This window comes from Schistocerca cancellata, chromosome 7 (assembly GCF_023864275.1).
Source record: "Schistocerca cancellata isolate TAMUIC-IGC-003103 chromosome 7, iqSchCanc2.1, whole genome shotgun sequence".
NCBI lineage: Eukaryota > Metazoa > Arthropoda > Insecta > Orthoptera > Acrididae > Schistocerca > Schistocerca cancellata.
This window is the reverse complement of record NC_064632.1, coordinates 597,275,610-597,303,182: the sequence shown is the minus strand read 5'-3', so window position 1 is coordinate 597,303,182 and position 27,573 is coordinate 597,275,610. Positions and strand designations below refer to the sequence as shown.

General features: G+C 42.8%; 1 protein-coding gene across 2 annotated transcripts in view; it reads right to left on the bottom strand.

Moving 5' to 3' along the window:
• The window catches only part of LOC126092114 (titin-like), a 511,816-nt gene that overhangs the window by 161,756 nt on the left and 322,487 nt on the right, over positions 1-27,573 (bottom strand). For both annotated transcript variants that reach the window (XM_049907552.1, XM_049907553.1), the window contains 3 exons: positions 15,830-16,028; positions 2,995-3,065; positions 1,349-1,571 (listed from right to left, as the gene is read on the bottom strand). In XM_049907552.1, the coding sequence (XP_049763509.1) occupies positions 1,349-1,571; positions 2,995-3,065; positions 15,830-16,028 (493 nt within the window). The remainder of the gene's footprint in view (positions 1-1,348; positions 1,572-2,994; positions 3,066-15,829; positions 16,029-27,573) is intronic.

The window sequence follows — 27,573 nt, the reverse complement described above, 5'->3', positions numbered from 1 at the left end:
GGCTTCTTGGAGGCCATTTTCATCACTCGTTCTCGGCCGTCCAGATCTTTTCCCTTTGCACAAACACCCATTCTCTGTAAACTGTTTATACCAACGTTTAATACACCACCTATCAGGAGGTTTAACACCATACTTCGTTCGAAATGCACGCTGAACAACTGTTGTCGATTCACTTCTGCTGTACTAAATAACACAAAAAGCTTTCTGTTGAGCGGTCGCCATCTTAGCATCAACTGACGCTGACGCCTAGCCAACAGCGCCTCAAGCGAACAAATGTACAACTAAATGAAACTTTATAGCTCCCTTAATTCGCCGACAGATAGTGCTTAGCTCTGCCTTTTTTCGTTGCAGAGTTTTAAATTCCTAAAGTTGTGGTATTCTTTTTGAATCACCCTGTATTTATATAAAATAAAAAGTATATGTATTTTTAAATATCAATCTCCACGGCAAAAGTTGTTTTCAGAATTACTAACGGTGATATCAATTGTATGTAAATGAATAAATATGGGTAAATAAATAAATAAAATAGAAAAGCCACTAAATTTTTACACTCCAGTAGTCCAGTAGTTCAAGTCCGTGACAGTACAGTCCGAGTGCACGAATTGTTCAATTGTAGTTGAGCTGAGTCAATTTACACATTAATATTGAATAAGATAGTATTTTACAATACTTCAGTTGGAAAAGAAAACGTTTTCCTAAAGTAAGTATTTGTATCAGTCACAAAAACTGACAGAAGAGCTGAAGTTGTAATAATGCTTCACAACGACTTCATCTATAAAAGAACAATATAGTCACTATCTTAAATTTGATATTAATTTATTTATATAAAGTTCACTATCTTGAAAAATATATAAGTATTCTAAATATGTACTGTGAGTGAGAACATCCACTTATTTACACAGAATGTACTAGTCTTAATACCATATCAAGAGGTGGGAAGTTACAACACTTAACACACTGTTCTTTTTACCTTGCACTTAGGTTTTTTGCTTATGTTTTATTTAAGGTATTGTATGAACATAGTGATTTCATTTAAGTTTTGGTGTTATTAACTACTATTTAAAATCTGTATGAACTCATTTTCGCTATTATTCAGTTTGTACACTGTTTTGAAATCCCCACAGAGTTAACTAAGCATGTTGGACTGGAAGTTAGACCTGGAACTGTGAGTTTCATAAGTAGTTCTCTTTCTCATGGGGCCCTCAAATAGGAGCTTTACACCTCCCTTCTCTTATTCCCTCCAACATACGTATGTTAGCTAACCATACATCAGTTCTTACTGTTTGACATAACAAAGCCTTATAGTTTTCCAAATCACACAGATGAAACAAAGTGGCATTATACTTACCAGCAGTTAGTGTGTGAACTTCAATCTCTGTAGGTAGAGTCCTATTGCCGGTCACAGTTTTACCAGTCAGTTGGAAATTGTAGGTCATGTCAGGCATAATATCTGACAGTCTGAAGAGACCTTTTTTCTCTGTTATGAGAAATTTAAGATTCTCGCTTCCACAGAGAACAGACAGCTCGAAGTCCAATATTTCACAAGTCAGTGAAGTCTTATCATGTTCATACTGTTCAAAGAAATAACATTTCTCAGTAACATGTAATACCAGGCATTCATAACGTTTCTCACATCTCATAACATGCACAAAAACACGATACTGTAAAGGACAACAGAATTTGAAGACCTAACGATGTTAGACCAAGAAGAAGTACACTTCAATTATGAGAATAAAAAATGGCGTCTGATCTTCTGAATGCACGATAAAACCATTAAATAAAGAAAATGGATGAAGCTGTTCGCTGTGAAAGCTACATTGGGAGGAAAAGTATGATAAATTGCAAACTCAAGAAATACTTGAATTAATTACAGAGTTGGTGTTTGCAAAAAACTGTAATGGAAGTAAACGATGATAAAACACTACTGTCATACCACAACACGCTTTATACTGTAATGTTTTAATGTTTCATGAAAATGTAATACCAAAAATTGGCAATATGTAATACAATCATTCACTCCTTTTTCTAAGCTTAAGACCTGATTCACTACTGAAGTCTTCCAGCGAGCAAATGGGAAGTTGTGGTACAGAAAATGTAAACCAAACATTATGGTCATCATGTTGATGTGATTGACGTTGAGGAACGGATGGACAGTACTGTAATAATAACTTTTTTTACATGTCAAATAATTTCTTTGGAAGAATGTGCAAGCAAGCACCATACCCTAGTTACAAAGAGCTTCATATTGTTCCACCTTTAACGGACTGATGTTGTGTTCAGGAGAGTGGAAGCATTAACTCTCATCAGTCCGGTATGACTGTGGTTCCTGTGTTTACCTAACATTACTTCAGGTAAATGATGAGATGAATCATACTATAAAATCATAGGCAGCTACCAGCGCCATACTTGTCAACATAGACATGTAAATATCTAAATGCATTATTCAATTAATTGTGTATTCTTTTTGGTTAAACTGTAATGCTATGATAATCGACTATGCTTGTGAAACTGATCCACAGATGGATCGAGTCATTGTTATAACTTTTATTACTACACAGAAATAGGCAAAACCTGGATTTCACTCAACTACATTCATTTAATTTTGTTTGTGTGTGTGTGTGTGTGTGTGTGTGTGTGTGTGTGTGTGTGTGCACCTATCCATCTGTCAATGCATAATATCCCAAGCAGTTTTGTATTTGTTCATGAAATAAAAGTTGCCAGTATTAAGGAGAATATAAAACTATAAATCTTCCAAGTAGCTAAATATGTTTGCAAGATAAAACTCCCTGCCTACATATTGCTTTTAAGGAGACAAAAAGAAATAAAACAAAGAAAAATATTATCACTTGTTTCAGTAAATTCTAATAGACAAATCTGTCAGAAGTTTCCAGATACATTTAACTTCGAATTGCAACAGTTATTTATTCAAATATAAATCTTATAACCTACTAAACAAGTTATTGCTTATTCAGTAGCTTGTAGCTGCATACTCACAGACCATTCCAGGAGAACACTAGTGTCATCTACATCGCTTACTGCAAATTTGTAGTCTCCTTGAACTGGATCTATCAAAGGATTAAAAATACATAATAAAATAAAAACACGTGAACTTTTTTTTAGTCTTTATCATGAAATTTACTGACGTTGAATGAAACATCAAATTTGCTGTTACTAGCCACTTTTAGCACGATTGATAACAAACATTAAACTGGTTTATTTCGAAAAATAAACATGACTAAAACCTTAAAATTCTAATACTGGTAATTGTTCATTAGTACACCACTACAGCGAAACAGAACACAGAAACACCTACTGTCAAATAGCGCACTGAGGAAACTTACAGAAACATATGTTTCACCAAATTACATGGTGCGAACCAATAGGACATTGCTCCTATAGCGAAGGATTAAATATGAGATTTATTGTGGAAATGTAGCAAAGAGTAAATTATTTCAGTTCCGAAAGGGTCATTAAAGTTCCGGATAGAGAAGGACTTGCGGTACTAGAGGACTAATTTGGCTAGTTCCTTAGTGAGCATGCTACATACGATAGACGGAACATTGTGACTATAGCGTTACGTTTTTTTGCATATTTGAAACATCAGGCACAGACAGTTTTAACTTCGGGAAATTACGACATCAGGGAAAGTACAGTTCGAATTAAATCTATTATAATGCACCACATATAAATAAGTGAACATCTGTTGGAAGCAAAAGAATAGGGTATCGCAAAAACTGCTGTAAAGGGCATTACGACACCGTACGAATTTGATGCGTCTGTCCATGGTTCTCTATCTTGCGCAAGTCTCTTCATCTCCCAGTAACTGCTAGGCCCTACATCCTTGTGAATATGTTTACTGTATTCATCTCTTGATCTTCCTGTAAGATTTTTAAACCCTCACAATCCTCCAACATTAAACTGGTAACACTTATCTTCTGGTCAAGTTGTGCCACAAATTTCTTTTCTCCGCAATCCTGCTCATTATCTTCTCATTATTTAAACGATCTACCCCCCTAGTATACAATGTTCTTCTGTAGCACTACATTTCAAAAAACCTCTATTCTCTTCTTGTCTAAATTGTTTATCGTCCATGTTTCACTTCCATATATGGCGACACTCCAGGCAAGTACCTACCTGAAAGACTTTCAAACATTTTAATTTACAGTCGACGTTAACAAACAGAGACTCTACTCTTGTCACTGCCAATCTACATTTAATATTCTCTGTACTTCGGCCATCATGTTATTTTGGTATCCATAAAGCAAAAATCGAGCGAGGTGGCGAAGTGGTTAGCACACTGGACTCGCAATCGGGAGGACGACGGTTCAATCCCGCGTCCGGCCATCCAGATTTAGGTTTTCCGTGATTTCCCTAAATCGCTCCAGGCAAAATGCCGGGATGGTTCCTTTGAAAGGGCACGGCCGACTTCCTTCCCCATCCTTCCCTAATCCGATGAGGCCGATGACCTCGCTGTCTGGTCTCTTCCCCCAAACAACCCAACCCCCAAAATTATCTCCTAAGAGACGTCGTAGGGTCAGTGCTACCTTGTGTGCTTCCAAATTTCTCCGGAATCCAACCTGATCTTCCGCGAGGTCGGCTTCTATGAGTTTTTTCCATTCTTCCGTGAAGTATTCGGGCTATAATTTTCGACCATGACTAATAAGTCTAGTTCACTATCATTCAAACTTGTCAAAATCTGCGCTCTTAGGAACAAACAATTTATCATAAATGCATTTTGGCTATCATTGTAAAATACTCTGATGTACCAAAATATTATGACCACCTGCTTAATATCTTGTTCGTCCGTATTTTGAACGAAATATATCGCTGATTCTGCATAACAGGGTTCCGACATTTTGTGAGCAGGTTTGGGGAAGTATGTGGCATTGAATGTAATTCTCATAAATAACGGGCCACTGATTTGCGTACACCGTGATGGCGCCCGATAGTGACCCCTCTGCGTTCCATAGGATTTACATCAGATCAATTTGGTCGCCTAGACATCAACTTGAGTTCACTATGATGCTCCTCTGATTCCGAGACACCGACAGTTATATAGCCGAAATATGACGTCGCCGTCGGGGGGGATGGCATCAAGCGTGAAGTGATGCGGGGTGGTTGGCAGCTGCCGGCGTGTCCTCCATCACCACCACAGTTCCCATGCAGGCGCCGCAGAATGTCACCCACAGTATAATCCCGCTCCCACCAGCGTGCGCCAGTGGCGCGCTGCGTTTCTCGAGCCGCCGTTCACCTCGATGACGGGGTTTGGGGAGAGACGATCGGCGAACTAGTGTAGTAAAAACGTGATTCACCGGAACGGCCGACACGTTTCCACTGATCGACGGTCGAATCCCGATGGTCCCGTAATCACTGCAGTAGTAATTGACGATGCCGTTGGGTCAACATGTGAACACGTACGGATGATCTGCTGTGCAGCTGCATGCTCAACGACGTTCGATTAACAATGTGCTCCGAAACACTTGTGCGTGCACCAGCATTGTGCAGAGATGCCACAGATCACCATCTGTCCTACATTACAGAGCAGACAAGCCTCGGAACCCCACGTTCTGTGAAGAGTCGCGGACGTCCAACCATTTAGCGCCTTGTGGTATTCTCACTGCCGTCCTACCTCTATCAGTAGATGCTCACGGGAGTAGCGCGTGGACACTCGACCAGCTTCGCCGTTTTCGGGATACTTGTTCTCAGCCGCTGCTTAATAATCATCTGCACTTTTTCAAAGTCACTTATGTCAATGGATCTCACCATTTGCCACCAGGCGGCATCCAAAGTCGCAGTGGGCAGTGGTCATAATGTTTTATCGTATCACCTGTAATACCTCGTGTGGAGATCGTGATACGCAGTTGCGAATATATATGAAACTGAGTAGTCGTTGATAAGAAGAAATTTAACTACTTGAATTTATGCATATGAAGATGGTATCTGTTCTTTCGGACATGTCCAAAAGAACAGATAGCATTTTCATATATACAGGATGTTACAAAAAGGTACGGCCAAACTTTCAGGAAACAGTCCTCACACACAAATAAAGAAAATATGTTATGTGGACATGTGTCCGGAAACGCTTAATTTCCATGTTAGAGCTCATTTTAGTTTCGTCAGTATGTACTGTACTTCCTCGATTCACCGCCAGTTGGCCCAATTGAAGGAAGGTAATGTTGACTTCGGTGCTCGTGTTGACATGCGACTCACTGCTCTACAGTACTAGCATCAAGCACAACAGTACGTAGCAGCAACAGGTTAGTCTTCATCGCGAACGTGGTTTTGCATTCAGTGCAATGTTTACAAATGCGGAGTTGGCAGATGCCAATTTGATGTATGGATTAGCACGGGGCAATAGCCGTGGCGCGGTACGTTTGTATCGAGACAGATTTCCAGAACGAAGGTGTCCCGATAGGAAGACGTTCGAAGCAATTGATCGGCGTCTTAGGGAGCACAGAACATTCCAGCCTATGACTCGCGACTGGGAAAGACCTAGAACGACGAGGACACCTGCAATGGACGAGGCCATTCTTCGTGCAGTTGAAGATAACCTTAATGTCAGCGTCAGAGAAGTTGCTGCTGTACTAGGTAACCTTGACCACGTCACTGTATGGAGAGTGCTACGGGAGAAGCAGTTGTTTCCGTACCATGTACAGCGTGTGCAGGCACTATCAGCAGCTGATTGGCCGCCACGGGTACACTTCTGCGAATGGTTCATCCAACAATGTGTCAATCCCCATTTCAGTGCAAATGTTCTCTTTACGGATGAGGCTTCATTCCAACGTGATCAAATTGTAAATTTTCACAATCAACATGTGTGGACTGACGAGAATCCGCACGCAACTGTGCAATCATGTCATCAACACAGATTTTCTGTGAACGTTTGGGCAGGCATTTTTGGTGATGTCTTGATTGGGCCCCATGTTCTTCCACCTACTCTCAATGGAGCACGTTATCATGATTTCATACGGGATACTCTACCTGTGCTGCTAAAACATGTGCCTTTACAAGTACGACACAACATGTGCTTCATGCACGATGGAGCTCCTGCGCATTTTAGTCGAAGTGTTCGTACGCTTCTCAACAACAGATTCGGTGACCGATGGATTGGTAGAGGCGGACCAACTCCATGGTCTCCACGCTCTCCTGACCTCAACCCTCTTGACTTTCATTTATGGGGGCATTTGAAAGGTCTTGTCTACGCAACCCCGGTACCAAATGTAGAGACTCTTCGTGCTCGTATTGTGGACGGCTGTGATACAATACGCCATTCTCCAGGGCTGCAATCAGCGCATCAGGGATTCCATGCGACCAAGGGTGGATACATGTATCCTCGCTAACGCAGGACATTTTGAACATTTCCTGTAACAAAGTGTTTGAAGTCACGCTGGTACGTGCTGTTGCTGTGTGTTTCCATTCCATGATTAATGTGATTTGAAGAGAAGTAATAAAATGAGCTCTAACATGGAAAGTATGCGTTTCCGGACACATTTCCACATAACATATTTTCTTTCTTTGTGTGTGAGGAATGTTTCCCGAAAGTTTGGCGATTCCTTTTTGTAACACCCTGTCTGCTATGTAAGCAGGAGATCCCGGGTTCAAGTTCCGGTCGGAGCACACGTTTTCAACTGTCCCCGTTGGCTTTTATCAACGCCTGTATGCAGCTAGGGGTATTCATTTCACTTGAATTTATTGTGAAATGATCTGTGACTGTTCAATCAAGTAAACTGATAAAGTCTGAAAGTCCCGGTCACACTTTTTCTCAGGTTTCTTGTTGGCAATGGCGGGAGTGGGAATGGGCCGGAGACACGAGTAAGCCATAACACAATCTTTTATTCCAACGGTGTTCATACGTTGAACTGCTTTCAAGAAACCGTTATTATTCTGTAATAAGAACTCCTTTAGCTAAACTACACCATATTACAGTTCCAGTGGCTACTGAGTTGTATACTTGTACGTTGACCGATCACAGTGAAGTGGGTTAAGTCACATGTGTACTATGATTCGTTGCACTATGACTTCGTTTCCGCCATTTGAGTGCGCTGTCTAGCAAAACATTTAGTTTCAGCGATATTAGAGATAAAATTACATCTAAGAATATTAGCTTCATCCCTGTTTCTTAATTATCTATGTAACTGCCGATGTTTATTTTGTTAAAATGATAGAAATGATACTCCTTATCCCTTCTATTCTTCGAATATCAGTAAGTTAAGGTTGTACCATTCCTGTAACTTGGGTTTTGTGTCGAATAATAATATTATTGGAACCATTTCGTCAAAATTATTTTGTTTATCTCTTGGCTTCTAAATAGGTCAGAAGTTGTAAGTTCGCTGACACAACGGTCGTGCGTCATCACACACTGTCGCGCTACCATTTCAACTCTTGTAAGTCGAACCTGCAGTCTATGTCTTTCAGCAAGTCCAACAATGGAAAATCCAGGATGGAATAATGACAGTGTTGTGAAAAGAATAATTTCTACTCACCGTATAGTGGAGATGCTGAGTGACAGATAGGCACAACAAAAAGACTGTCGAACAAAGCTTTCGGCCAAACAGGCCTTCATCAGAATAGTCAACACACTCACACACACACACACACACACACACACACACACACACACACATGACGAAAGCCTCTGGCTGCCAAGGCCAGCTGAAGGCGTGTTTGGCTGAAAATTTTGTTTGACAGTCGTAATGTTGTGCCATCTTGCGACTCAGCATCTCCACTATTCGATGAGTAGGAACAATCCTTTTCATAATAAGTCCGATTATTATTATTATTACTATTATTATTACCATAATTTTTTTACATTTAACAGTAACACGGTTTTCCGTCATGAGACTCGCCGCTTTCCGACGACGACACTTAAAGTGGCAGTTATGTTCGTACTGCATCGTCATGTACTGGCCACTATACCGAAATGGTGTCACAAATCTTTCACTAAGTATTTTGTGACTGTCTGTCACTGTTTTATGGTTTTTTTCCGAGGAACACACCGCCAATTGACTGTTCACTGTTTATTTGAGTACAATCCAAGTTTCGGCCTTTTATGCCATTTTCAAATATATGATTTTATGTCTTTAACGTATATTGCAGGACTTGCAATGTAAAATACTTGAAAATGGCATAAAAGCGTCGAAATCCGGGATGTACTTTAATAAACAATAAAACAGTCAAATGCCGGTGTTTTCCTTTAATAAATATTGTATGACTTTTGTTCAGATGTTTTGTTTTCATTTCAAAATTATTGGTTTCGGACAATGTCGTGAAGCTAAAGAACGACAAGGGACATGTTGGATATTTCGAGATATTGCGCAGTAAGGTTTGAATAAAATCGCATAAATAAGACATTTCAAGTACAAGGAATGTGAGTTATTATTCAGATTAGTCATTGTTTTAAAACATATATACAGTAACGACATGTGTTTAAAATGATAAATCTGCCCACAATTCTATTCTTAAAAATTCATCAGTCGGTACTTAGCATTGTTTACTTGGAAACTGAGTGCACTTGAGATGAGCTACCACTAACTTTCCACTGTTTAGTTGCTGGACGAATTAATGCAACGTTACTGTGATATCTCTCAAAAACAGAAATTTAAAAGGTTCGAACTGTTGCAGTGTTTGACACTATCATTTGCGTTAGCAATTTTAGCAATAACAAGCTATAATAACCTCAAAACTTACTCCATCATTCAGCATAACAGAAAACTAATTTTAGTAACCTCATCACAGCAGCACATGAACAATGTTAAGCGTGGCCCTTAACGTGTCTAGGTCCACATCCTGACACGCAAACTTACATAAACAATGATGAGCGTCACTATTTAATACCGTTTGTTTGCCTAAATAGATGTTCTCATTTACCTCATTAGCAACAACTTTTTAAGCACATTTGTGTTCAGGAGTATATTGTGGATGTTTAGGAACGTTGTCCTCAGATCCGTGCAAATCGTTCCTGAAAACCAATTTCCTGCCGCGAACATTGCACGCGTTACTGCTACTGGCCGCTTTGTTTTTGGCACTTACTACTGTTTACACTTACATATCCCGACAGAATTGTCATTAGCGAGAATTTTAAATTAGAAGTAACGCGCCATTTATCGGTTTGCAGTGGAATTTTCAACTGCTTGTAGTTGAGGACTTGGAATCATACATCGCAGTTACAGAGTCACCTACGTAACGGAACTATCAGTTGACTGTCATATACTATATGAAAGTAAACTTGGCATGTAGATTGGCGACATTGTCCGAAACCGATAATTTTGAAATAAAAGCAGCGTCATTTTTATATCTTCCGCTGGTGGTCAGTTGCTTCTACAGGGAAAAAAGTCACAAGACCAAGAAATAATTAATGTACAGTAACGAAATTCCGGTATACGTATGTCTAGATGACATAACTTGAGTGATTAACATCGCAAGACCACAGATTAACTTAAGCTCGAGATATGACATTGCAGATCTGAAGTGGCGGTACATTAATAACGGGCGTAACGGGCAGAATGTCGAATGCAAGCATGCAAACGTGGAAGGGTTTCGTTGTACAGGTGCTGGATGTCAGTTTTTGAAATGGAGTTGCACGCGTGTGGCACTTGGCCGGCCAATACAGGGACGGTTAATGCCGGTTGTGGATGACGCTCGAGTTCCAGTTCAATGATATCCAGTATGTGGTCGATTGCAGGCAGATCCGGTGATCAAGCAGGCCAGGGCATGTTGGGTTACAACAGCAGTATGTGGACGAGCGCTAGCCTGTTGGAAGACACCCCCTGGAATTCTGTTCATGAACGGCAGCAGAACACGTAGAATAACCAGATCGGCATGAGACTTGCAGGGTGCGTGGGACAGTCACGAGGACGCTTCTACTGTCATACGAAGTCGCAGCCCAGGCCGTGACTCCAGGTGTAGGTCCGGTGTGCCTGTCACGCAGACAGCTTGGCTGCAGGAGCTCAACTGGACTCCGAAACACACAGCCATCACTGACAGCGAGGTAGAACCCGCCTCCGTCAGAAAACACAACGGAACTCCTCTCTGCCCTCCAATGAGCTCTCGCTCAACGCCAGTCGAGTAGCAAATGGCGGGTCAGTGGAATGCAAGCTTTAGAACAATTCGCTTGCAGCTGTCCTCGGAGTAACCGATTCGTGACAGTTCATTGCGCCACTGTGGTGGCCACTGCTGCTCAAATTGCTGCTGAAGATGCAGTGCGATGTGCCAGATCCGTAAGCTGGAAACCGATGGTCTTCCCTCTCGGTAGTGCAACTGGCCGTCTGGGGCCCTATCTTCTTGTGACCGTACATTCTCCTGACCACCTCTGCGAGCAATAATGTAGAACGGCTAAGCCTACATTGCTGCCAAGTCTATCTGCAGTGTCCCAAAAGGAACATTCAACGTCTTCTAGCCCTATTACGCGACCTCCTTCGAACTCAGGGAGGTGTTGAGAATGGCGTTTTTGTCGCCTTAAACGCATTCTTGAGCAATATCAACTCACTACATCTAATATCAAAGGTAACTAACGCCTACGACCGTTACAGCGTGTATATAAAGCAAACCTGATTTACGTCCTCATTGTGGCGATACTAGTGCCATTCTTATGCGACTGGCTTGAAATCTGAATAGACGTCATCTTTCAGATGTAGAAACACGCCTACCAACTTTCGTTTATAGCGCATTTATGATTTCCCAGTCTGAGGTTATCACTCGGACTGATAAATCTACAGGGTGTTACAAAAAGTTACGGCCAAACATCCAGGAAACGTTCCTCACACACAAAGAAAGAAAACATGTTATGTGTACATGTGTCAGGAAACGCTTACTTTCCATGTTAGAGCTCATTTTATTACTTCTCTTCAAATCACATTAATCATGGAATGGAAACACACAGCAACAGCACGTACCACCGTGACTTCAAACACTTTGTTACAGGAAATGTTCAAAATGTCCTCCGTTAGCGAGGATACATGCATCCACCCTCCGTCGCATGGAATCCCTGATGCGCTGATTGCAGCCCTGGCGAATGTCGTACTGTATCACAGCCGTCCACAATACGAGCACGAAGAGTCTCTACATTTGGTACCGGGGTTGCGTAGACAACAGCTTTCAAATGCCCCCATAAATGAAAGTCAAGAGGGTTGAGGTCAGGAGAGCGTGCAGGCCATGGAATTGGTCCGCCGCTACCAATCCATCGGTCACCGAATCTGTTGTTGAGAAGCGTACGAACACTTCGACTAAAATGCGCAGGAGCTCCATCGTGCATGAACCACATGTTGTGTCGTACTTGTAAAGGCACATGTTCTAGCAGCACAGGTAGAGTATCCCGTATGAAATCATGATAACGTGCTCCATTGAGAGTAGGTCGAAGAACATGGGGCCCAATCAAGACATCACCAAAAATGCCTGCCCAAAAGTTCACAGAAAATCTGTGTTGATGACATGATTGCACAGTCGCGTGCGGATTCTCGTCAGTCCACACATGGTGATTGTGAAAATTTACAATTTGATCACGTTGGAATGAATCCTCATCCGTAAAGAGAACATTTGCACTGAAATGAGGATTCACACATTGTTGGATGAACCATTCGCAGAAGTGTCATAGGCTGGAATGTTCCGTGCTCCCTAAGACGCCGATCAATTGCTTCGAACCTCTACCTGTCGGGACACCTTCGTTCTGGAAATCTGTCTCGATACAAACGTACCGCGCCACGGCTATTGCCCCGTGATAATCCATACATCAAATGGGCATCTGCCAACTTCGCATTTGTAAACATTGCACTGACTGAAAAACCACGTTCGTGATGAACACTAACCTGTTGATGCTACGTACTGATGTGCTTGATGCTAGTACTGTAGAGCAATGAGTTGCATGTCAACACAAGCACCGAAGTCAACATTACCTTCCTTCAATTGGGCCAACTGGCGGTGAATCGAGGAAGTACAGTACACACTGACGACACTAAAATGAGCTCTAACATGGAAATTAAGCGTTTCCGGACACATGTCCACATAACATCTTTTCTTTATTTGTGCGTGAGTAATGTTTCCTGAAAGTTTGGCCGTACCTTTTTGTAACACACTGTAGAAGCATTAGTCGAACCACGCTCCAACAAAAAACAGCAACTGACAGGCAGAAAATAATGCTCTTTTGCACAAGGAAGGATCGTGGAAATCTCGATATGACATGTATGTCCAGCTTTGACACTGTTTCATTAACCGAAAACTAGATGTCGATATTGCTAAATGAACTTTGGTCACAATGTAGGTTCACTTTATCCCACATACTCTCTTGTTGATATAAACTTCTGTGCCTCTCGCTCTGTTACTGAGCTGGAAAGACTTGAACGAATCTGCGAGTGGGATTGGTATCCTATTGTGGTCACTTTGACGGGCACTAATGACCTCGCGTTTCGCGCCTTAAAACGCCATTCACATCATCTATGCAATACATTACTTTTACAACGAGCTTGCCTGCAGGCTCCACGTAACCTGCCTCTAGAAAAATGGAAATATAATGAAAATGACAGAAAATTATATTTAGCATGGGTAAAAGAGGAAATAAACAATGCCCCTCCCAATCTTCTTGGGTGGACAGCACATGACTTGCTCATGAACGCATTACGAAAGCAGCCTCAACAATAGTGTTGAAAATTGTTCTCCACCCATGATACAGGCAGTCCGTGACAAGGAATTGCCTGCATTACTCTCTAGGTATTACTTTAAAGAGAATTTAGACAGTAATGCCACGGGCATACGGCAGAGAATTATGAAGCTTAGAAACAAAAAGGAAAATTGCTCACAGTGTACGAGACACTCACACATTGGATGCGAGACTGCGGACACAATCATGCTTCCATCTGGTAAGCCGCAAGCAATACCATTTTATGTCACTGTGGAGGGTCACTTCTTGTGCACTTCCATTAACATAAGAGAACATGCTCTGGAATTTAAGTAAACGTATAGTACCATGACTTGGACAGGCGACATTTGTTACCTGGTTATTTAATATTTGCCATCAGAGGCATCGCAATATATGCTGCTCGTCTTCAATGAAACCAAGCCTACAGAGACTCTCTGAGAAGGGTCACCAGAATTTTTGTGCCCACAATACAGTAAGGAAAAGAGGCTGGTCACTAGTTGTTGCCAGCAAAGTGGTCTAAGCACATGCATCTGCAGTAATTTGCAGTTAATTGATAAAAGAAACTAGAAAGATGGAATAACGTTTTTCCAGAGACGTATGAGTCTCAGCTCTACCTTCAATAAGGACAGAAGCTTAAACAACGAATAAAATCTGTGCCAGAGCCAGGACTTCAACTCAGGTCTCCCGCACACAAGGCAGGTGTGCTAGCCATTATACCAGCATTGCGTTCTGACTGTCGCAGTTGCACGGACTACCTAACTCCAATACCCTCCTTAACACAAATTCAAACCTGCAGCCCTTTTTTCCTTTCAACGTTGTCACTATTGCCGAGGCCCTTCGACATTTGAATAGAACCCCAGCTTTGCACAAAATGGGGAAAACTAGAATGCAGATTATTTTTGCCATGCATTCACAGAACCGTCAGAAAAGGATGTCAGGATTTGAAAACCTTGCATGGCGCTCCTGAAATATCCTTTCTGATCTGAGCTGCACTCGTGCTTTCATTACAGATATCTTCAGACTGTTGCCTCACAGTTGTTGTGTACACATTTGGTCCACTTCTGGGATAGTCATCCTGTGTAGAATCCTGCAACGGCTTGGCACACTTCAACCCAATACCATATACAAGGTCACTGCTGGAAGTGAAACTGTGTAGCTCCAACATTTCAACCATCACGAAATTCATAGCACATACGCTCCAACAGCCACATCTCTCCACTGCATCTGGTCTGAGCTCTCATCTGGATGGTGGAAGAAGACCCCAGGGAGTTAACGTGGGCTTGACGTGAATTTGTACACGTCTCTATGGCAACGTGTGAGTGTTGGCGCAGTTCAAAAGACGACAACTGCATTCAGTCACGTAGCTTCGGTACTGCCAGCAGCGTTCTGCACTTCGCAGCCGGAAGGTGGCAACAGCGTGCCCAACCGCCAGCGTTCTTCCTCCAACGTATGACGTGTACATCACGCCCACACTCTACTTCGCTGTTGACTGATAAAAAAATGCGCTGGTCATACAACCGTCCAGAACCCAGACTGTAGTATTAGCTTTCCAGTACGTGGAGAACAGTGCTGCTACGTTGCCCTAAAACATGGAACGATATCAGTAATGGCAACCGTCAGATTCCTCGGCCTCATCTTATGTTAACAGCAGGCATAGAGTACTTACGTCATACACCTTCTTAGGAGTCAAAATCAAGCGATAAATTTCCCTGTTGATTGACCCATTTTTGCTGGGAGACACATCCTGCCCTATTGTACCTATTGCTAGTATGGGCAAACTTGAAGGATAGTGAGATCTTTAACCACAGACATATTTGCGAAATTAGATTAAATGCAAAGTTTGTGCCTTAAATAGCGACCACAGCTCTGCTATTGACAGTAGGATATATATTTCTATACTTCCGGCTCGGTTAAAACGGACCTCACGTTGTAAGGAGACGTGTGGATTATAAACATAAATATGGTTTACCATTCCTGTGCTCTTTCTCATTGTAACACAAATACCGAAGATCATTTCCAGCAGTTTCTGTTTAATAGCTTAAGCAATTTTTTTTTGCTATTTTTCAGAATATCCATATTACGCAGATGACTTGTTGACCCTGATGATCGTTTTCTCTGCATTTCCATCACTTCAACCTGAGATTTTCTGAGATACAACAAGAAATGTATGGAGGCAGGGCGATTTGTTATCTTCAAACTTACCTATGCATTTAGTTCTTGCTTTACTTTCTGGCACATCTGTTTGGTAACTACCACCATCCTTATCAATGAGAATTACTCGGATTTCATAGTTTTTCCCAGCAAGTAACCCCATAATTTCTAATTCTGCCGTGATTCCCAGTTCTGTTTCATTGGGAATTACTCTTGGAGATAATTTTGACCAAACATTTTGTTTCTCTTCCTGTAAAAAAGAAACGAATAAGATTTCTAACTAAATAATTATAAAATGTTATCTGATTTTCACATAATTCAAAGTCAGAGGCTCAGAAGGCTAATACACATACTCCATGCCATCGTTGTGTAGTTTATGAACAAGTATTAAATACTTTGACCATGGTGACAGTGAAGGGTAACAAGTTTGCTTACTTGACGACTTACCGAAACTCATGCTCAAAATAGAATCATTCAACAAAGGGGCAACACAACGAGAACGTATAGGAAACATGAAAAATTATCATCAATGGCTGAGCATATGTACGAAGAGTTAACGATGGGTAACTTAATGCACCCCCAAAAATAATGTATTCCAGAAAGAACAGAACATAATCGTGTAATGGTTAGCGCTTCTTTGGCAATACCCCTAATGGTATGTATAATGATGCTGCTCAGTAATCAGGCTCATTTCTGTGGAGATAATAGAAGAAAAAACTAGTACATTAACAAAATTGTTACTGATCACTATTTTGTGTAAATTTATAGGGAAACCTGTGGGTAGCATTTGTCAAGAAATCAGTACAGATGAACAATTTAACTTCTTATAAAATATATTCTTGAAAACAGGAACACATAGTAGCTACCACAAAGTGAAGTGAAGTGTACGTAGAAGAACAAGCTTAATAAAACTGAGAGGAATAGTAATAATGACAATTTAAGTTGCTCCAAATCGTTTCGCTCTTTTAGCATCCGACAGAGGTTAATGCAACGAGCAACCAGAGGAGACATCAGTGATTCTCATGGGGTAGGGATCTTTTAAGGACTCAGATGACTATTGATGATATGAGCGCACTGACAGAGATACTAACACATCCATACAAGAGACCGCTTTGTGGTAAGTACCTGGAGAGACAAAGCAACTGGTACACCTGCCTAATATCGTGCAGGACCCCCGCGAGTACGCAGAAATGCCACAACACGACGTGGCATGGACTAGACTAATGTCTGAAGTAGTGCTGGAGGGAACTAACACCATGACTCCTGCAGGGCTGTCCGTAAGAGTACGAGGGAGTGCAAATCTCTTCTGAACAGCACATTGCAAGACATTTCAGATATGCCCAATAATGTTCATGTCTGGGGAGTTTGATGGCCGGCAGAAGTGTATAAATTCAGAAGAGTGTTCTGGAGCCACTTTGTAGCAATGCTGAATGTGTGCGATGTCGCATTGTCCTGTTGTAATTGCCCAAGTCCGTCGGAATGCACAACGGAAATCAATAGATGCAGGTGATCAGACAGGATGCTTACTCTCCGTGTCACCTGTCAGAGTCGTACGTTGACATATCAGGAGTTCCATGTCACTTCAACTGCACACTCCCCACACCCTTACAGAGCCTCCACCAGCTTGAACAGTCCCCTGCTGACATGCAGGGTCCATGGATTCACGAAATTGTCTCCATACCCGTACACGTCCATCTGCTAGATAAAATTTGGAACGAGACTCGACCAGGCAACATGTGTCCAGTCATCAACAGTCCAATGTCCGTGTTGACGGGTCCAGGCGAGGCGTGAAGCTTTGTGTCGCGCAGTCATCAAGGGAACACGAGTGGACTTTCGCCTTCGAAAGCCCATACCGATGATGTTTCGTTGAATGGTCTGCACGCTGACACTTGTTGATGGCCCAGCATTGAAATCTGCAGCAATTTACGGAAGGGTTGCATTTCTGTCACGCTGAACGATTCTCTTCAGTGGCCTCTGCTCCGGTTCTTGCAGGATCTTTCTCCAACCGCAGCGATGTCGGAGATTTTGTGTTTTACCATATTCCTGATGTGGATAGTGCACTTGTGAAATGGTCGTACTGGAAAACCCCACTTCATCGCTACCTCGGAGATGCTGTGTCCCATGGCTCGTGCGTCGACAATAATATCAAGTTCAGACTCACTTAAGTCTAAATAACTTGCCATTCTTGCAGCACTAACCGACAACTGTGCCAGACGCGTTTTGTCTGATATAGGCATTGCCGACCGCAACGTCGTATTCTGCATGTTTACATATCTCTATATTTGAAAACTAATGCCTATAGCGGAGTGTTTGGTGCTTCAGTGTATATACCACCGTCTTAAGACACCAGTCGAAAAACATAAAATCCTTAAGTCGCAAATGAGCTCTAAATCATTCGTTTTCTGAAATTCTTTAGAGATGTTCACTTTTTTCAGTACTATATGTCTCTTTCTTTTATTTTTTCTTGTCACTAGCATGCTTGAGAAAGTTCTTAGTCTATCTTTCACACGGGTAAATAAATTTAGATTGGGAATTTTAATAACAGACTCCAAACGAATTCTCTGTTAATGTTGTTGCAGGCCCTCTGACTTCCATAACTGGTTGTATTTTTATTTTTTAACTTTAACAAATGAAAATCATTCAACGTTTGATTTGATGCAATTTTTTATGAACCTCCTAGGACTTGAAAAGTGCTTAGAATTCGTTTTCATCCTTATTGAAGAGAGGCCACTTGGTAGCTTGTGTGGTGTCACCGCCAGGCACCACACTTGTTAGGTGGTAGCCTTTAAATCGGCCGCGGTCCGTTAGTATACGTCGGACCCGCGTGTCGCCACTATCAGCGATTGCAGACCGAGCGCCGCCACACGGCATGTCTAGTCTAGAGAGACTCCTTAGCACTCACCCCAGTTGTACAGCCGACTTTGCTAGCATGGTTCACTGTCTACATACCCTCTCATTTGCAGAGACGATAGTTTAGCCTAGCCTTCAGCTACGTCATTTGCTACGACCTAGCAAGGCGCCATATTCACTAATTATAATGAATTCTGAACAGACAGTATTATGAATCATGTACCGTCAAGAGCAACGTTCATCATTAATGGATTAAAGTGAAGTATCAAACTAATTATATCCGCTTTCTGAATTCTAATTCCTTACGTTCCAGACCTCACGTCAGTATGGTTCTTCCCTCCTCACGCCAGCCTGCGTGAGCTAAAACGCGTGCATTTCGGCCTCCTCTAGTAACACGGTGTTGGCTCTTCTGCCAACACAATAGCTTCTATCATGCAGTTACGTAGTTTCGCTTGTAGAATAGTGCCTCCGAAATTTGAGATTTTCTCCCAGCAAGTTGTCCCAGGTCTAGTGTAACAGCTCCTCACGTTAATGCTTCAAACACTTCACTTAGTAAATGACTATGTTTTTCGCTTCGTAAATCATATTCAGCTCAACATATAATGTTAGTCCAATTTGGAACTATGTTACATTCTCTTCTGGTTTCCTTTCAGAACCAGAGCATTTGATCAACCCACTGCTCCTCAGTTGCTAAAATCATTACCTACAATATATTTTTGCATGATACAGTAAAGTAAGCATGTCATTTTGATTTTTGTAAGTTATAGGTATAAGCGTTAGAGAGAGAGAGAGAGAGAGAGGGGGCCCGTTAGCCTCTGCACAGTCAGATACTTATTTGAATGAGTTTTCTCTCTGCAGCGGAATGTGGGCTGATGTGAAACTTCCTCGCAGATAAAAAGTGAGTGTCGGACCGAGCTCTTCCTACTGAGCAAGTTTCGCAGGAGAGCTTCTGTGAAGTTTGAAAGGTAGGAGACGAGGTGCTGCGGCAGTAGAGCTGTGAGCTGTCAGTCAGTTAGGGTTGCTCAGTAAGTAGAGCACTTGCATGCGAAAGGCAAAGGGCCCTAGTTCGACTCTCAGTCCGATCTACAGTTTCAACGTAGCAGGAAGTTTCTGATATTTCCTTAGCGCGTCTTAGCTCACGCTGGCTGGCGTGAGGAGGGAAGAACCATACAGACGTGAGGTCTGCAACATGACAAGGAATGAGATTTCAGAAAGCGGACGTCATTAGTTTCATACTTAGCTGTAATCCATTAATGATGAACGTCGCTCTTGACGGTACATGATTCACAATATCAGTATCAATAGTAACTGAATAGGGCGCCTTGCTAGGTCGTAGCAAATGACGTAGCTGAAGGCTATGGTAAACTGTCGTCTCTGCAAATGAGAGCGTCTGTAGGCAGTGAACCATCGCTAGCAAAGTCGGCTGTACAACTGGGGCGAGTGCTAGGGAGTCTCTCTAGACTAGACCTGCCGTGTGGCGGCGCTTGGTCTGCAATCACTGATAGTGGCGACACGCGGGTCCGACGTATACTAACGGACCGCGGCCGATTTAAAGGCTACCACCTAGCAAGTGTGGTGCCTGGCGGTGACACCACAATGGATGTAATCAGTAGTGCTCTGATGACTTGTCTTTGTGTCTGTTAGATGAAGAAAGAATTATTGTAAAGGACAGCATGGATGAATATGATGTATGTATTGAAAAGCGAAAAGAATATAAATTTTGAACAACGCTTTTTTTTTAAGTGAGAGTGAGCGTTGCGCAGCTAGTTTGTTTGAATGATTATCTTCAGCTAGTTAACTTTGTCCACTTGCTCAGAGCTGAGAGAAGGATCACCCACTTCATTGAGTGATGCATTAACATATCAACTGATTGAGCTGTTTGGTTTTTGTAGAAATTTTCTGTTAACATTGTACCTTTTAAATCACTGTCCACTTTGTTAACCACAGTATTATCTGGAGCAATATTATGTGTGAAGATCACGCGAAGTTTTACTCTGTCTTTTTGAATATATACTTTATTCTAAAATAATTGTCTTGCAACATCGTTTCATAGGAATTGTTGCTATCCCCAACCCGCAGTTTAAAGGAGGTTTCTCGTTACGCATTACCAAATTGCACTGTACGGTATGCAACACTTTGAAGGTTGATTGGAAATTTTATTTAAAAAACAGAAATCTAGCTTAGCCGCTGCCTGCTTGTGCTTTCGAGAAATCTGCAACAATGTTGCCGAGAGGCGAGGTAAGTGGAAATGTTAATTAGGGGCAGATAATTGTTTTACATCAGTTGTGCATTTAATATAAAGACAAGCTGTATTCAGACCAGTTACAGTTGAACAGTTCAGTTTAGTCAAAGGTTCGAATGTGAGTTTAACTTGGACAACTGTTTGTTGGTGTATAATTTTGGTATTATGATGACTTTTGATAGAGTGGGAGGTAAATTAGGGTTAAATCTCACACAAAAACACATAGTGGGGATCTTAGGAAAACTTATTTAAGTGAGCCATTCATAAAGTAATGTTTAACTCTGTTCTCTCCCTATATTTACTGAGTATTCATTATCACGAACATTTGACTCTCGATTAACTTGAAACTTCGTGGCGGGTTGAACTGTGTGCCGGACTGAGACTCGAATTGGGGACCCTTGCCTTTCGTTGGAAAGTGCTCTACAGACTGAAATACCCACGCAAGACTCATATATATAGGGTGGTCAGAAACTGTCTGAAACGCTTGTCGTGGTGTTATAGGGCAGATGCTACTGAGACATAAATGTTAAGAATAAAATGCGATACGTTGCGCCATTTCCCAGTTACTTAGCGTTGACGTTAGCCAATCGGGGCGTCGCGCGCTCACATACAAGCGGCGTGCCAGGGGCGGTGTTACCTGACGAGTGCTTTGTTTGGTCAGCAGAAACTTGAATTCGCGCGCGCAGCGACCTTATTGGCTAACTTCAATGCTAAATAACTCGGAAACGGCGCAGCGTATCGCATTTTTTTCTTAACATTCATGTCTCAGTCCAATCTGCCCTATAACAGCACGACAAGCGTTTCAGACATTTTCTGACCACCGAAATTATCTTGCGATTTCCTCAATAACGCTTGAGAAGTACGCGCTACTGCTTACACATTTTGTTGTCCTCGTGGAGTACTACGATTGTACGAAGTTTGCAGTAAATCCGCGTTCCAAACGTCCTGGCCTCCCCTTGTAAGTGTCAAGAGCTAGAACATCTTACAAGTAAGGTGGCCAGAAAGTGGAGACTGAGGATCGCCTATAACAAGACAAAGACACTGCCGGCCGGAGTGGCCGAGCGGTTCTAGGCGCTTCACTCTGGAACCGCGCGACCGCTACGGTCGCAGATTCGAATCCTGCCTCGGGCATGGATCTGTGTGATGTCCTTAGGTTAGTTATGTTTAAGTAGTTCTAAGTTCTAGGCGACTGATGACCTCAGAAGTTAAGTCGCATAGTGCTCAGAGCCATTTGAACAAAGACATTAAATACCACTGCAGACTGGGAAACACCGGAAGGCACTGTGCAAATGGTGGACAAATTTAAATACCCGGGAGAATTTATAACAGGAAGGAACAGGAGCAAGGAGGGAATAACAGAGAGGATAAAGAAGATGGGGTCAGCCTTCTGCAAAATAATATATCCACAGAGGCAAAGATAAGCCGCTACAAGGCAACGGTGAGGAATGGAGTATTATACGCTGCTGAGACGACGACACTAGGAAGAAATGGGGCAGAACAACTAGAGAAAGAAGAAAAATACTGAGAAAAATACTAGGTCCCAAAAGAGGTGGAGAGAGGTGGATGAGAAGACCTAGGGAAGAATTGTACCGGAACACGAGAACAATATCCGGGGAAATCAGACTCAAAAGGGCAAGGTTTGCTGGGCATGAAGTTAGGATGAGTACGGGCAGAATGACGAAGAGAGTGTGGAAAACAACAGGGAGGACAAGGGGAAAGACAGGAACCAAGTAGGTTGTTGAACTGCGGAAGGACTGGTTGGAATTAGGGATCAAGGTCGAAGGAAAAGAAAATTGGAGGAACAAATATACACCGACAAATACGCCGGAGATCCATGACAGAGAAGAATAAAGGAAAATATTAGAGTGTCACCAGTGGAGCCGACAGGAGAAATGGACACTGAAGATCTCGGAAGAAGAGCGGGAGAGAAGAAGAGATAGAATGAAGAGGTTCTGGGAGAAGAAGAGGAAAATGCAGTCCAAGAAGGGGCTACCCGTGATCCAATAAGACAGTCGAAGCCTGCCCTGGAGTTTTTTACACGGGAAGAACACAACGAAAGAAATTCACTGCCAAAATTTTAGCTGCTAAGAGGCACTGCAAGTATTTTGCAGGGAATGTTAAAGTTGCACATTTTTGCCGCACGAACAACAGCTTATAACAGCGGTTTGTACAGCCCTGCTCGCCTAGAGCGCGATTCGGCGAATCACTCACGGAGCGAAGCGTAGCGGAATTATCCGGAGTCCACAGACAGCAATGCTAAGCACCTAAAGCCTCGTTTACAATGGAGCGAATGGAAGCGAACATGTGCGAATGAGCATCTGCAGAAAATTCACTACCATTCGCCTGTATACGGGTAGAATCGTTCGTACTAAAGGGAACCGGAGGTAGCGAACATAGCCTGTGAACGCTGTGTTCTTAGTTTTTAATTTTTGTAGCTAATATTCAGCATACTGGATACAACTGTACCTTGTTAAAGCCACAATGCAAAACTTCGCTATTCAGTGAGGATTGTTTTGCACGGCAAGCGCACTGTTCTTGACATAGTATGCAAAATGACGCAGGGACGGAGGAACTCAAGTGTCTCAATTTCTATGGAATCGTGACATGCGTGGAAATCGTGCACTTCACACGGAACTGCTTCTCCATCTCTCCTTTGCACTGGTCCAAAATTTTTCTTGTATGTCGGCTGCCTATTTCCCCTCGCTTCTCATTACCATTGAGGAGATATTTCTAAACAGAACACCAATTACCGACGACGAGCATCATCGAGCATCATCACACGCGCTGACACAGCTAGCGTTTCCACTACGCGCGTAAGATCTAATGCTCATATATTTTTTTAATTTAATTTATTTTATTTTTTTTTCAAAACAGAAATGGTCTAGTGGCAAAACGCGCCGTCGTGATACAGAGAGAGTAGGATCACATCCTGTTCACACCAAAACTTTTTCGCTATGATTTGTAACTGAGCATTCACTTCTCACAATGTTGTTGTGTCCACGAAAGACATGTGAATCGGATTCCACGTTAAACTGCAGGTCTCTATTTTCTGATAGGTAACTGGGGAAGCTTAGGGACACGTAGATGCAGTAGCGACCAGCAGAAAGGCCTGCAAGAGGCACACAAACAGAATTCTGTTTTGCTCGAGCTTATTACCTTCTTTGTTCTGGTAAAAACCTGGCTTAAACTATACAAATACTTTTTTGAATAACTTCCTATCGTGTAAATTCTGATAAACATGGCTGTTGTTGTCGTCTTCAGTCCTGAGACTGGTTTGATGCAGCTCTCCATGCTACTCTATCCTGTGCAAGCTTCTTCATCTGCCAGTACCTACTGCAACCTACATCCTTCTGAATCTGCTTAGTGTATTCATCTCTCGGTCTCCCTCTACGATTTTAACCCTCCACGCTGGCCTCCAATACTAAATTGGTGATCCCTTTCAGAAAAGACTTCCTGACAAGTGAATCTATACTCGATGTTAACAAATTTCTTCTCTTCAGAAACGCTTTCCTTGCCATTCACAGTCTACATCTTATATCCTTCCTACTTCGACCATAATCAGTTATTTTGCTACCCAAATAGCAAATCTCCTTTACTACTTTAAGTGTCTCATTTCCTAATCTAATTTTACTACATTCCATTATCCTCGTTTTGCTTTTGTTGATGTTCATTTTATATCCTCCTTTCAAGACACCGTCCATTCCGTTCAGCTGCTCTTCCAGGTCCTTTGCTGTCTCTGACAGAATTACAGTGTCATCGGCGAACCTCAAAGTTTTTATTTCTTCTCCATGGATTTTAATTCCTACTCCGAAATTTTCTTTTGTTTCCTTTACTGCTTACTCAATATACAGGTTGAATAACATCCGGGATAGGCTACAACCCTGTCTCACTCCCTTCCCAACCTCTGCTTCCCTTTCATGCCCCTCGACTCTTATAACTGCCATCTGGTTTCTGTACAAATTGTTAACAGCCTTTCGCTCCCTGTATTTTACCCCTGCCACCTTCAGAAAATGAAAGAGAGTATTACAATCAACATTGTCAAAAGCTTTCTCTAAGTCTACAAATGATAGAAACGTGGACTTACCGTTCCTTAATCTACACTCCTGGAAATTGAAATAAGAACACCGTGAATTCATTGTCCCAGGAAGGGGTAACTTTATTGACACATTCCTGGGGTCAGATACATCACATGATCACACTGACAGAACCACAGGCACATAGACACAGGCAACAGAGCATGCACAATGTCGGCACTAGTACAGTGTATATCCACCTTTCGCAGCAATGCAGGCTGCTATTCTCCCATGGAGACGATCGTAGAGATGCTGGATGTAGTCCTGTGGAACGGCTTGCCATGCCATTTCCACCTAGCGCCTCAGTTGGACCAGCGTTCGTGCTGGACGTGCAGACCGCGTGAGACGACGCTTCATCCAGTCACAAACATGCTCAATGGGGGACAGATCCGGAGATCTTGCTGGCCAGGGTAGTTGACTTACACCTTCTAGAGCACGTTGGGTGGCACGGGATACATGCGGACGTGCATTGTCCTGTTGGAACAGCAAGTTCCCTTGCCGGTCTAGGAATGGTAGAACGATGGGTTCGATGACGGTTTGGATGTACCGTGCACTATTCAGTGTCCCCTCGACGATCACCAGTGGTGTACGGCCAGTGTAGGAGATCGCTCCCCACACCATGATGCCGGGTGTTGGTCCTGTGTGCCTCGGTCGTATGCAGTCCTGATTGTGGCGCTCACCTGAACGGCGCCAAACACGCATACGACCATCATTGGCACCAAGGCAGAAGCGACTCTCATCGCTGAAGACGACACGTCTCCATTCGTCCCTCCATTCACGCCTGTCGCGACACCACTGGAGGCGGGCTGCACGATGTTGGGGCGTGAGCGGAAGACGGCCTAACGGTGTGCGGGACCGTAGCCCAGCTTCATGGAGACGGTTGCGAATGGTCCTCGCCGATACCCCAGGAGCAACAGTGTCCCTAATTTGCTGGGAAGTGGCGGTGCGGTCCCCTACGGCACTGCGTAGGATCCTACGGTCTTGGCGTGCATCCGTGCGTCGGTGCGGTCCGGTCCCAGGTCGACGGGCACGTGCACCTTCCGCCGACCACTGGCGACAACATCGATGTACTGTGGAGACCTCACGCCCCACGTGTTGAGCAATTCGGCGGTACGTCCACCCGACCTCCCGCATGCCCACTATACGCCCTCGCTCAAAGTCCGTCAACTGCACATACGGTTCACGTCCACGCTGTCGCGGCATGCTACCAGTGTTAAAGACTGCGATGGAGCTCCGTATGCCACGGCAAACTGGCTGACACTGACGGCGGCGGTGCACAAATGCTGCGCAGCTAGCGCCATTCGACGGCCAACACCGCGGTTCCTGGTGTGTCCGCTGTGCCGTGCGTGTGATCATTGCTTGTACAGCCCTCTCACAGTGTCCGGAGCAAGTATGGTGGGTCTGACACACCGGTGTCAATGTGTTCTTTTTTCCATTTCCAGGAGTGTATTTTATTTCTTCTAAGATAAGTCGTAGGGTCAGTATTGCCTCACGTGTTCCAACATTTCTACAGAATCCAAACTGATCTTCCCCGAGGTCGGCTTCTACCAGTTGTTCCATTCGTCTGTAAAGAAGTCGTGTTAGTATTTTGCTGCTGTCGCTTATTAAACTGATAGTTCGGTAATTTTCACATCTGTCAACACCTGTTTTCTTTGGGATTGGAATTATTAAATTCTTCTTGAAGTTTGTGGGTATTTCGCCTGTCTCATACATCTTGCTCACCAGATGGTAGAGTTTTGTCAGGACTGGCTCTCCCAAGGCTGTCAGTAGTTCTAATGGAATGTTGTCTACTCCCGGGGCCTTGTTTCGACTCAGATCTTTCAGTGCTCTGTCAAACTCTTCACGCAGTATCGTATCTCTCATTTCATCTTCCTCTACATTCTCTTCCATTTCTATAATATTGTCCTCAAGTACATTATCCTTCTATAGATCCTCTGTATTCTCCCTCCACCTTTCTGCTTTCCCGTCTTTGCTTAGAACTGGGTTTCCATCTGAGCTCTTGATATTCATACAAGTGGCTCTTTTTTCTCCAAAGGTCTCTTTAATTTTCCTGTAGGCAGTATCTATCTTACCCCTAGTGAGATAAGCCTCTACATCCTTACATTTGTCCTCTAGCCATCCCTGCTTAGCCATTCTCATTTTTGAGACATTTGTATTGCTTTTTGTCTGCTTCATTTACTGCATTTTTATTTTTTCTCCTTTCATCAATTAAATTCAATATTTCTTCTGTTACCCAAGGATTTCTACTAGCCCTCGTCTTTTTACCTACTTGATCCTCTGCTGCCTTCACTAGTTCATCCCTCAGAGCTACCCATTCTTCTTCTACTGTATTTCTTTTCCCCATTCCTGTCAATTGTTCCCTTATGCTCTCCCTGAAACTCTGTACAACCTCTGGTTCTTTCAGTTTATCCAGGTCCCATCTCCTTAAATTCCCACCTTTTTGCATTTTCTTTAGTTTTAATCTATAGTTCATAACCAATAGATTGTGGTCAGAGTCCACATCTGCCCCTGGAAATGTCTTACAGTTTAATACCTGGTTCCTAAATCTCTGTCTTACCATTATATAACCTATCTGATACCTTCTAGTATCTCCAGGATTCTTTCATGTATAGAACCTTCTTTTATGATTC